The following is a 12,848-nucleotide window of genomic DNA, read 5'->3' on the forward strand; positions in this document are numbered from 1 at the left end:
GTCATGAAACATTCATCAAATGAACGTGCAGAATTTAGTCACATCAGCTCTTGGTGTTTCACTATTGGTCAGTTGAGCGATCTGCTCATTACACACGACTTCCGCGTGTGGATTGATTTACCGGAAGTAGATAAAACGCCCCCGAAAATTTGCAAACATGATTGGAAGAGGCTTTTAATGTGGTAAAAATCTGTGTTTTTGTTTAAAAAAAATTAAAATAATGATAATATAAAATACAGTAGCATTATAAATAATCCACTCTAAGATCCCGAACTAATGAACCTCTAAAAACCAGGCCTTGTTCACCAACTTAACAATTTAAACTTGGTTTGATCAAAAAATCAAATTTACAACAATCTGAACAAATATTTTTATTTTATTCCAAAGTTTCACATCTGCCACTCCATTCGGCTTTATTCAAAATCTGCTAGTTGAGTTCTTGTGAGTATTATGGTATTTTCATGAGAACGCTCAGAATGTGCTTCCATCTCGAATCCACTAAGAGTCGCTGTTGCTCAAAAATGTCGGACTAAATACAGTAAAGTACAGCAGGTCAAGCCATTCCTGGATGTCATCACCATGACGTCACCACAAAGCCATATGACTGTAATGCAGAGCAAATTTCTCTTTTCCAGGGCCTCATCATGGCCATATGACTGTATCCTAGAGGCAAAACTCCCAGAATCCAAATCAGTCCATGAATTGAGTTGGAAGCATTCGCTTGTCAGCGCCCTTCGTGGCACTGAACCAACCAAATGGAGAGGAAAATGGATTCCACGGACAATTACTCCCTAAAGCAAAATGTGCAACTCCTGCAGTATCAAACGGAGAAGTTTCGACAGCTGTGGACCAAGGGAAGCGAGTGCTTCGAAGAGCTCAAGCATTACTACAACAAGCTCAACGAAGAATGGCAAACACAGTGGGTCGATCGGGAGGAGAACATCGCCTCCTACCTGAGACACCTGGAGCTGGATTACATCAAATTATTGGAAGAATACGCCAAACTGTACAACTTGAGGGAAACTAACGAGCGAATTTTACTGAAAACCAACTCGGATTTACACAAGTTTAACTTGGAGTTAAAGCAATACCACGTGCAAATAAACCAAGTGTGGCAGACGCGTTGGATGAAACGGGAGAAGAACATCGCTTCCCAGGTGAGCTACCTGGAGGCGGACAATCGAACGCTGGCCATGGAGAAAGCCGAGCTGTCCCACCGTATCGAGACGAACGAGAAAATGTTCTTGAGAACCAAAGCAGAGTTGTACAAAACCTGCTTGGAGCTGGAGAAGTTGAAATCTTCGAAGGACTCTCTCACTTTGGAGATGACAGAAAACGAGGTGAAGTGGAAATGGGAGAAACATCAAATGCTTCAGGAACGGCAAGAATTTCTTGACCACTTCAAGCAGTTTGAGCAGCTTATCCTGCGTGTGGTACGTACACTGTAGCATAGGCTGGGTTGGGTAGGGTTACTTTAACTTGATTACTTTCAATGACTTTTGGATTACTCCGATACCAAATATGCTGATTAAAGACAAAAGAAACTAAATACGGATAAAATTACTAAATTTTGTGCAGGCTTGGAGAGTAACGGAACACATGGAACGGCAAAAATGATGTCGGCAAGCTGTTTGGATTTATTTTCATTTCGTTTCTGTCGCATTTTATGTTAGTTTTGCCGGAGATCAAAGAGATCAAAGCCAGGAGAGAAAGCTTACCACGTGTTGTGAGTCATCATTTTATTCATATTTAGTTTCTTTTGTCTTTTATTAGCATATTTGGTATTGGAGTCATCCGAAAGTAATTGAAAGTAATCAAGTTAAAGTAACCCTACCCAACCCTGAGCATAGGACAGGAGGTGGCAACCCAAAATGTTGAAGGAGCGTATTGGTCTAAAAACACAATTCTCAGGAAGGCAACACATACTGTGTATTCATATATATTAATCTATATTAATTGGAAAATGTAACAAATGTTTGTGTCTTGTTTGTCGTCCTTCAGAAACCGTATAGTTTTCCATTATCAAACATTTTTGAAAATGCGCTAGGGAGCTACTAGGGAGTGCTAAACAGCCGCATTCGGCTACAGAGCCACTTGTTGCTGACCCCTGTCAAAAAGGGTATGGAACTTGAGGCCCGTGGGCTATTAACAGCATGCAAGATGATACAATAGACCTACAGTGGAACCTCGGTTTTCGAACGCCTCTCAGTTCGAACAAATCGGAGTCCGACCAAAAATTTCGAGAAATTCTTGCTTCGCTGTTCGTTCAAAAAATCGGAGTTCGAACGCCGGTAATGCGAGAGTGCGTACGCTAGGGTGCGGTGCTGAGCGGCGTATGGGTGTGGATCGTTCTTTTCGTGACCAACTGTTATCGCGTGCAGACGTGCTTCATTTCGCTTTTAATAACGAACGTACGATTAGCCTGGGTTAGCTTTGTTTACGTTGAACATTCGAGGTAGACATTCAGGGTGTTGGAACAGAGCCCAACTTTCAGGGTGTTGTAACGGAGCCCCCTTTCCAATGAACCGCTCACCACTTGTTGTGGAGACCCGGGTGCTAAACGACTGATTTTTTTATTTTCACACGTTCATGTTAGCGTAATCTTTCGTACGGAAGATTACAATAACGCGGACGTACGATTAGCCTGGGTTAGCTTTATGTTTCTGTTAAACATTCAAGGTAAACATTCAGGGTGTTGGAACGGATTAAAACGATTTACATTATTTTTAATGGGAAAAATGATTTCGGTGATCGAACAGATTGGTTTTCGAACAGGTTTCTGGAACGGATTATGGTCGAGAAACGAGGTTCCACTGTATATGTTTTTTCCCCACAGTCAGACGTCAATGACAAATGATTTCAAATGCCCCAAAACTTTAAGATCTATAACTTTATTATCATCAGTAAATATTACATAAAAATACTACTTACTATATACTTCTTTGTCATGTAATGCTTTTATCTGGGGTACCAGGTGTTTGGAACATATTAGCCAAGTACCATAGGTTTCTATCCTCCGCTATATGGCAGTTTGTGATCCCCACCTCAGAATGGATTGAGGTTGTATTCCGAGGGTTTGTACTTTTGGGCCCCAGCCATAATATGAAAATATAACGTTAGTACGACCCAACCGAGTTTGATATGAATCCTACCTTGGTGCTCATAAGTTTGGGCTCATAATTGGAACCAATTCACTGTCGAATTCGACCACAAAGACCAGCTCAAAGGAGAAGATTTTAGTTTGATGTTTTTTTTTTGTATCAAATGCATATGTTGACCATTTTTTGCACTATGATGACTATTTTTGCACCAAATGCATATTGCACAAACCCTACAATACCAAACTGTATGTAACATCCTATATGCCGACATTTCTTGGGTAAATTTTGTGTAAATTATAACTATAATCTTATCCTCTTTGTTTTATAACCTTATCTTCTCTGTTCCTTTATCTTCTTGGCTTTTTTACCTCACTGTGACTGTGAACCTGGAGTGTCATGCCCAATTTCGTTGTCACAATATGTTAACCCATTTTGTAACAATGACAATAAAGGTATATTCTATCCTATATTCTATTCTATGTACGTCTGCCCTGCAATTTGATTCGCTAGCTATTTCCTGATTTGGCCATGGCAGTGCGTACACTTTCCAGACTATAAATAAGCTAATTCCATCAATCAACTACTATTTTGTTTGCAATGTAATCACAGATTTGCGAGTTTGAGATTACTGGCTTACTTCATTTTCTCTTTTTTTCAAGGAATTTGCTGTTATAGCAATGGAGGAATGGATGAAGCTGAAGCAAGGGGACAACAAAGCCCGCAGTGAGGAAAGAGAAGGTTCCAGGTTGCAAGAAGATCAAAAAAGCGATGACGATCTGGAAGATGACAGCAAAGACGGCAAGGGCGAGGAAGGTATCAAAGAAAATACACAAGAGGTAACTGAAGACGAAAACAATGAAGTTGTGGAGCTACCCGTGGGCACAGTAAGAGAAGAAGAGAGTGATCTGGAGGAAGAGAGTTCGGAGGATGAAGAAAGCGAAGAAACCTATGAAGAAGAAGAGAGTTATGAGCAGGAAGAGAGTGAAGAGGAAGAAGATAGCTCTTATGAGGAAGATAATGATGATGAAACGCAGGGCTACGTATGTGATGACGGGGAATGGCAGGAGTGCGATGATGAAGACTGGGAAGACTGCAGCGACAATGAAGAGCATTACAAGGGGCAGGATGAACAAAATGACGAAGAAGAAGACCATGGTAACGAGGAACATGGTGACCAAGATGACGAACAAGAGGACATGGGAGAAAACTATCAAGAAGACCGAGGGGAGGAGGAAGAAAACGGCGACCAAGAAGAAGATGAAGGCGACCGAGATGAAAACAGGTTAGACGATGAGGACGATCCCGAGGATGATCCGAAGGAGGAAGGGGAAGACGGCAACCAGGACGAAAAGAAAGACGATCAAGGCAACGGAGAGGACACACAGACTGAGGAGAAGGGAGAAAATGAGGGTGCCAAGGAGGAGGTGACAGAAAATGAAAGTCAGGCTGAGCCGGGTGAGGACATTGCCAAAGTGGAAGAAGAGGACAACAAAACAGGGGAAGAAAGTGTCAATCCAGTGCAGGACCCCGAAACGAGTCCCCAGGAAAATGGAGAAGCCAGTGAACTCAAGGAGGAGGATGGTAAAGCCATGGTGGAGGAAGGGGAGGTAGATGCTAGTGGACAAGAAATCGTAACAAAAGAAGAAGGTAGCGAAGAAGGCACTGAGTTAGGGGAGGGTAGTGCAGTAGAGGAAAAAGAAAGTGACAAGACTGAAAAAGCGGTAGACGAGGGCGAGAAGGAGAGTTCAACAGACAAGGGGGAGCAGGAGAGTGCACCAGAAGAGGAGGGAAAGGTACCTGAGAAGACTAACGAAGGCGATGAGGTGAATGACACGGAGATGAGAGAAATGGAAGAGAAGACTGAAGAGGGGGAATGTCTCGCTCCTGATGCCCAAGGGAGTGAAGCAGCTGAAGACGAGGGTGTCAAGGTAGATGCCCAAGGGAGTGAAGCAACTGAAGACGAGGGTGTCAAGGTAGATGCCCAAGGGAGTGAAGCAACTGAAGACGAGGGTGTCAAGGTAGATGCCCAAGGGAGTGAAGCAACTGAAGACGAGGGAGTCAAGGTAGATGAAGCAGGACTCTCGGAGGGGAAAGAGGTGGGTGAGGAAGAGGTTGTTACTGCAGAATCAGGAGAAGCAGATGAAGGTGCCAAGGAAGAGGAGGTAGAGAGTGTTGCAGGGCAGAGTGAACAACAGGTGATGATAGAAGCGAGTGCCATAGAGGAGAGTGTTCCTGAGGGAGAACTCCAAAAGGAGGACGGTGAGGTCAAAGAAGAGTGTCAAAGTATAGCTGAGGGCCAAGAAGGCATAGGAGAAGAAGAACAAAAGGAAGAGAGGAAGGAAGAAAGTATTAAAGAAGAAGGGAGCTTTGAACCAGTTTCAGAAGGTGACACGGCAGAAGGAGAGGAGACTCCCAAAGAAATCGAGGAAAGTTCTACCGAGCACTCTGTGGAAGGAGTCACACCAGACACGACCACGACAGAGGAGGCGATAGACGCTGCAAAAGAAGTCAGGAGTGACAGCCCGGTAGAAGTGGACACCAAGGAACAGGATGGGCTCAGTGAAAAAGAAGGCGAGAGGAGGGAGAGCTACTTTGAAAGAATGATTAGCCGTCTCACCAAGAAAGACAGGGAAGAAAGACGGGAGCGGGTCCGCCGGGAGGTGGAGCGAATCGAACAGGAAAAGAGAGAACGGGCGAGGAGGGAAGAGGAGAGGAAGGAGGAGAAGAGGAGGAGAAAGGAAAGGAAGGAAGAGGAGGCCAGAGAGAGGGAGGAGAGGAGATCGAGGGAAAGCAAATAGGAGGGGAAAGGACTAGAAGAGTGTGCTTTTCGCCAAATTGTATAGTAAAGACGGAGCAGTTTAAAAGACCAACATATATCGAAAACATTTTGTAATTTTACCCGATAAAAGTTGCCATCCTGTTCCAATTTGACGAAAGTTGGAGTCTCCTTTTCCTGATCTTTAATCGTGGCGGAGAAAAAGAAATCTAATTTGACAATGAGGTAATGAACCCGTAAAGTCATTATCTCTGAGAACCGATTTCAAAGGCAGGTTGTGCACTGATGGAATTTCTATTAAACATAGTTGGCTGATTTCTCCATTTGGTGCCGTGGTAAGAGAGACCGTTTCAACTATTGAAGATTTACTTTAAAATCTCAGGGTGGCCGAAGATCATTATTTAGAGAAGCGTCAAAGTAATGATCTGGTCTGGACTCGGCCCTCTGTCTGAAATCCACCAAAGTCAACCAAACTTTCAGGGAACTCAAACCAAGATTTCGATCGTTTCATTCAGACTGTTATTTGCAGTGGTCACCAGGTCCAATCAACAAGCCATCAAGTTCTAGACTTCTGGTTTTCTCTTTACTGTCTCGATGATTTGGTCCAGGTCCTGTCAACTAACACTTACCATCAAGTTCTGGACCTCTAGACTTCTCTTTACAGTCCAGATGATTTGACCTTGTTTGAGTATCAATGACTATCCACTTATATGCACCAGGTCCAGTCAACAAGCCATCAAGTTCTAGACTTCTGGTTTTCTCTTTACTGTCTCAATGATTTGGTCCAGGTCCTGTCAACTAACGCTTACCATCAAGTTCTGGACCTCTAGACTTATCTTTACAGTCCAGATGATTTGACCCTGTTTGAGTATCAATGACTATCCACTTATATGCACCAGGTCCAGTCAACAAGCCTTTACATTCTGGACTTCTGGTTTTCTCTTTACTGTCTCAATGATTTGGTCCAGGTCCTGTCAACGCATACCATCAAGTCCTGGACCTCTAGACCTCTCTTTACAGTCCAGATGATTTGACCTTGTTTGAGTATCAATAACTATCCACTTATATGCATCAGGTCCAGTCAACAAGCCTTTACATTCTGGACTTCTGGTTTTCTCTTAACTGTCTGGATGATTTGGTCCAGGTCCTGTCAACTAACGCTTACCATCAAGTTCTGGACGTCTAGACTTATCTTTACAGTCCAGATGATTTGACCCTGTTTGAGTATCAATGACTATCCACTTATATGCACCAGCTCCAGTCAACAAGCCATCAAGTTCAAGACTTCTGGTTTTCTCTTTACTGTCTCAATGATTTGGTCCAGGTCCTGTCAACGCATACCATCAAGTCCTGGACCTCTAGACTTTTCTTTACAGTCCAGATGATTTGACCCTGTTTGAATATCAATGACTATCCACTTATATGCACCAGGTCCAGTCAACAAGCCATCACATTCTGGACTTTTGGTTTTCTCTTTACTGTCTCAATGATTTGGTCCAGGTACTGTCAACGCATACCATCAAGTCCTGGACCTCTAGACTTTAATTACAGTCCAGATGATTTGACCTTGTTTGAGTATCAATGACTATCCACTTATATGCACCAGGTCCAGTCAACCAAGTCCTGGACTTCTAAACTTCTCTTTAAGTCTCATCAAGTCATATTTATTTGTACTGTCAAGATCAGGGCTGTCAAACTCAATTGCACAGAGGCCCAAAACTCGAACAGGATGAATATTTATTGAATACACTAAAACTTGTGTTTCTGTTTAAACACAAATATGGAATTACAACAGGAATATGAATCCAGAATAAACAAACTTAAACATTAGATGAATTAAAAAAGATTGCTCTCCATAAAAACATCTGTCAAAACGATACAAATTCCAAATATGAAAAAAAAAAAACGGAAATATAAATAAAATGTACGCTTATTACTTTGGGAATTTGCTTTGGTGAAAAACGTATGCTGGATATTCTGCTCTGCATTCAGATTTTTCAGCTTACTCTGATGTTTTGTCTTAAAGTGCCGTTTTACAGTAAATTCCTTAATTACGGCCAGATTAGCTCCACAGAGAAGACACAAGGGTTTACCGGCAATGTCAGTTCAGAAATATTCAACCTCTCCTAGTTTTGAAAGGCTCCGTTTTCCGAATCAACTTTTCATCTCTGCCATTGTGAGGGGTTAGCATTCACAGCAATAGAAACATCACCCTGCTTTTTTCCATTTAGCCTTCTGTTACATCGTGATAGAAGTTCGTCCCCAGACATCACGTCTCAGTTTCCTGACACTAACTCACGATAAATTTCACTTGTTGGTCTTGTTTTTCAACTGGCCGACATGTTGTTTGTCAGGTTAGGCTGCACCTAACTGGATTAATGCGGTAACATTTTTGGGAAGTCCTGTGGCGGCACAGAAGCGTTGCATTGTGGGACCTGTAGTCTGAGAGCTATCAGCGTTTCCTACCGCCGGGCCGTTATAGTAGATGTATATAAAAGGATTTCACAGGCCGGATAAAATTGTACAACGGGCCGTGAGTTTGACACCTATGGTGTAGATCACAGGTGTCAAACAGGCGGCCCGCGGGCCAGATCAGGCCCGCTCAGGGATTGAATCCGGCCCGCGAGACAACACTCAGAGAAGCGCAAGAGAAAAACAAGCTGCTGGTTGAAATATGTCAAGCCAGGAGCCTCTCACAAAGACAGTGTACATGTATTCATTTCTCTCTCTCTCTCTCTTTTCCACCCCTTTTCTCCCACTCTCTGTCTCTTTCTCTTCCTTTGTTGCTCTTTGTCTCTTTCTCTCTCGATGTCTTTTTAACTTTTTTTGCTCTAACTTCCTTTTTCTCTCTATTCTATTTCTCTCTTCCTACCCTTCGCGCTTTCTTTTCTCTTTTCTCTCCTTCTGTATTTCTATTTCTTTGGATTTCTTTCTTCCTCTCCCTTTCTTTCCCTCTCACGACTTCTCTTTTTATCTCTTTTGTTTCTCACACTCTCTCTCTTTCTTTGTCCCCCCCTCTCTCCTTTTCTCTCCCTCTTTCTCTTATTTCTTTATCGCTCTTTTTCCTTCTCTTTAATCTACTAGTCCAGCTCCCGACAGAATGTTTGTTCTATCGTGTGGCCCCTGAGTTAAAATGAGTTTGACACCCCTGGTCTAGATGAATTGGTCTAGGTTTTGCCAACTAAGGCATGCCATCAAGTCCTGGATTTCTAGACTTCTCTCTATCTCCCAAAAGATTGGGCCAGACTAGAATATCCTCAACTCTTCCCTTGTGTGCACCAGCCTTCGTCAATCAAGCCAACAATCAAGTATTGAACTCCTGGACGATTTGGTGTTGCTAGTGATGCCCAAATAGGTCTAGAACTTTTACAAAAGGATTCTCATTCTTAAACATCTCTACACCATACACCAAGTCTTCCAAATCTAGAATTTTGATATCGACACGACTTTTCAGGACATTTAAAAAAATGCTTGGAGGTTTTCTGTACTTTGCCATGGAAAACATCAAAAACTACCTCATTTTTCTTGTGTGTGTTTGTCATATATGCCGTGTGGAAATGAAACCTCATTTCATGTAAATATTTTGATATGTTTTGCAATGCTTTGATTTGAGTGATTCTGTTCAATTGAGAAGTAATTTCATCTGAACGATACAAAATTCGAATTATCCACATTATCATTGCTAAGAATGTAGTAAACATTGTTTACAAGATTAGTTATGACACTGCAGGGATAAACATGTAATAAGATACTTAAGGAAAAAAAAGATTATTGGAAAAAATTGTCAAATAGACTCAGGTTTTACTGTGGTAGCGCAGGCTGGAAAGTCCTCCAGATTGGGCAGAAAGCGTCGATTCCTTTCTGACCTGTGTTGATGACCGTAAGGTTCTACTGCGGTAGCACAACTCAGTAATATCCTCCTGACTGGTGTCAGAGATTGACATTATTAAGACTATTTGGTGGCTATATTTGCACAGATAAAATACATGTATATAGTTTAATTCTACATGATGATGGCAGAAAAAAACTTACGTCCTTCCTGGATGAAGTCCAAACAGAGAGAGAGTGGTTTATTTTGGGTCAGAGAAATCAGTACACACAAGAACATGACTTCAAAATAAAAGAATACAAGATTGATAAACGTACAAGAGATATAATTACACTCATTGTTGAAACGTTACTTTATGTGTGTGTGTGTATGAGAAATTAGTAATTTTACATCAAATAATTGTAATTGTGTAATTGGCTTGTTTTTATATTTAGTAATATATAATAATAATAATAATTTACTTGTACTGTCATTCTTTGTAACAATGTACACAGAACGAAATGTCATATGTATATATTAGTAATATAAAAACAAGCTAATTACCTTGAGACAAAAATTCAAGAGATTTACATTGAAAACCTGACACTGGGCAGAGAGTAGCCGATGATTTTCTGTAAGGTTATGCTGTCTGCTTCCCTATGCCACCGTGGCTCTGTAGAAGGCATCCATCAGCTTCTGTTTTTTTCCTGAGCACTCTCAGTAAGTGGAGTCGCTGCCGGGCCTTCCCCACCATGGCCCGGGGCTACGAAGCATCACTCAGAATTTCCAAATCTTTAAACCCGAAGCTCGACGTGCTGCCATTTGATATTTATCAGCTACCCGGATGCGTGTCGGTCTTTATTTGTTCCTGGCCTGCATCTTCATGACACAGATAACGCCGCAGATGCTAATCAGAAGAATTCTGTCTTGAAAAAATTGTTAAAGCCTACTACTGTACTTGTGAATTCTTTTTATGTACTGTCCATTTTCATTCAAGTGATATTGTGTAATGATTTACCGCTAGAGGTTGTATCTCAAAATGGAGAGGAAGAATTCAATTTTAAGAAGACCCACGAAGGAAGCCCAAAAATACAACTTTGCAAAATTTTGAAGCATACTTTCATATTTTCCAATATCAGCAACGATGATAGTGGGATTGTGGACGCGTTCTTAAGGATGGGCTGGGCACCCGTATGATGCGGCAGGGGTAAACCAGCGAAAGCTGTCGGGCCCTGCTGTCGAACAGAAGAGTGTGTTGTGTCACCCTGACCCGAGTGACATGGCCGCTTTCTGGTGTCCCGTTTCATCTGCAGGGAAGAAAGCATGACCGACTTGAGTGCCGAGGTGCTTAACTTGTTTGGGCAATTGGGTTGGCAATGGTCCAAAAATGTTTGTTTGTGGTTTTTTTTGCAATTCCCTTTAATTTTCTTTGTTATTGTATGTGTTTGTCTTGCTGTCGGTCACCCCTCTTGAGGGATATGACCAAGGTAGATAGATCGATAGCAACGATGAATTTCAACCAGCGGCAGATCATGAAAGCTGGTGTTAATCCCAACAAAAGACCAAGTGAGCTTAATAAACCAGGAGCTGATGAAAAGAGCCAATCGCTGGAGTTGGTCAGACCTGGTGAAGCAGCTACTCAAAAGGCCAGTAAAAAGATTGCAGATTGTCAAGCGTCCAGACTCTGAATCACGGACCTCAGTGACATGAAAGGCCAGAGAAAGAAACAGTGGAGAAAAAAAATCAAAAATGATAAGAGCCTGGATCACGGACCTTAGCGATAGCAAAAACAGCTATGGATAAGGAGTGACACTGATGTACGGAGGATTAGCTAACAATAACTTGTCCTTACAGCAACTTTTTTCCCTTAATGAATAATTTGTGTTTCAAATATAATACAAGACTAAAAGTGGATGTAAGTTCAATAAGAAGTGTTCTACCAAATTATTTAGTGTTTGTTTGAGCTTTTAAGTTGAAATGCAAAGCGGAATAATACTACTTCCTGTCACGGTTGCTCATGGCGCCCAATTTGCCCCGCCCAGTTGGCGCCAGCGGCGGCTCATTGACTGATTGGCTTCCCTCCTGTTTAAACTCAGTGCTCTCACTCACCCTTCGTCAGTCTGTCAACGAACCTCTACACCCGCAAGACGTGGGTTTTGACTCTGTCCGGTTTCCTGCTTGTGTTTCCTGTCCGGTACCGTTCCCGTCTATTTTGTCCTGTTTAATATCGATCTCCAGTTTCGTTCCCAGCTATTTTGTTCTGTTTGATATCGATCTCCAGTGACTGGTAACGTTCCCGTCTAGTTTGTCCTGTTTAATTTCGATCTCCAGTGTCTGGTATCGTTTCCGTCGGCCTCGTCCTGCTTGTTAGCGGACTCCAGTCTCCAGTGCCTGATATTAATCCTGTCTGTCCCGCCCTGTCCGGTGTCGACCCCATCTGTCCGTTATCTGCTCGTGCAATTGGAAACAATCTCGTCGGCCTCTGGCTTCCTGTCGTTCCGCGCCAGACTGCTGCCTTACGTCTTCCGCCCAACGACCGTCGAACACTGGCGTTTGGGTTCACATGCATGACTGCCCCATTTCCTGTAAAATAAAGCTTGTATGAGAAACCTCACGCATCTGGGTCCTCCTCCTGTCCCGGTTCATGACAACTTCCGGGTTTTCTGTGTCACTTACGCGTCCACGATCTGGTTGTCAACAGTCTCAATGGCTGACAGGACTGTTGCAAGTCATATCCATCTCCATCCATGTTGTAGCATTACATTTCTTAAAATGTTTCTTTGATGTATAAACAACTGTATCCTGTAACAGTTTGGACAGATGTGAAGTTTATGCACTTCAATTTTGTAAACATATTGTCTAAAATGTCCATCATTACGATCTCATTGACTTTTTTTAGGTCAGGTTGGGTTATTATTTATTTTATTTTTAAATTATCCCCTTGTCATTGTACTTTGTTTCTTCTTTGTGGAGGATCCACGCCATGGATTTTGTCCCCCTTTTGCGATTCTGTCCCCTTTTCTGGTCGACACCCCTGCCCACAAATAATTTACGGAAATTCGGGTTTGAATCAGGCTCGGTCTGGGTCTGGCTTTTATACCCGCGGGTTGGTTCGGGCTGAACTTTTTTAGGCCCAATCTTACTTTAGTGGAAGTGTTTAAAT

At 42.4% G+C, this 12,848-nt stretch overlaps 1 protein-coding gene across 2 annotated transcripts; it reads left to right on the forward strand.

Moving 5' to 3' along the window:
- Positions 1–646: 646 nt before the first annotated feature.
- LOC148349222 (uncharacterized) lies at positions 647–6,037 on the forward strand. Of its 2 annotated transcripts, XM_088320869.1 has the most exons (3): positions 647–1,433; positions 3,761–5,029; positions 5,075–6,037. In XM_088320869.1, the coding sequence occupies exons 1-3, from the start codon at positions 756–758 to the stop codon at positions 5,897–5,899; spliced, it is 2,772 nt and encodes a 923-aa protein (XP_088176995.1). In that variant the 5' UTR covers positions 647–755; the 3' UTR covers positions 5,900–6,037. The 2 variants fall into 2 exon arrangements, with proteins under 2 accessions (XP_088176995.1, XP_088176994.1); XM_088320868.1 differs by having other exon boundaries at positions 650–1,433; positions 3,761–6,037.
- Positions 6,038–12,848: the final 6,811 nt, after the last annotated feature.

This window comes from Urocampus carinirostris, chromosome 17 (assembly GCF_059441175.1).
Source record: "Urocampus carinirostris isolate Australia breed hairy pipefish chromosome 17, RoL_Ucar_1.0, whole genome shotgun sequence".
Taxonomy (NCBI): domain Eukaryota; kingdom Metazoa; phylum Chordata; class Actinopteri; order Syngnathiformes; family Syngnathidae; genus Urocampus; species Urocampus carinirostris.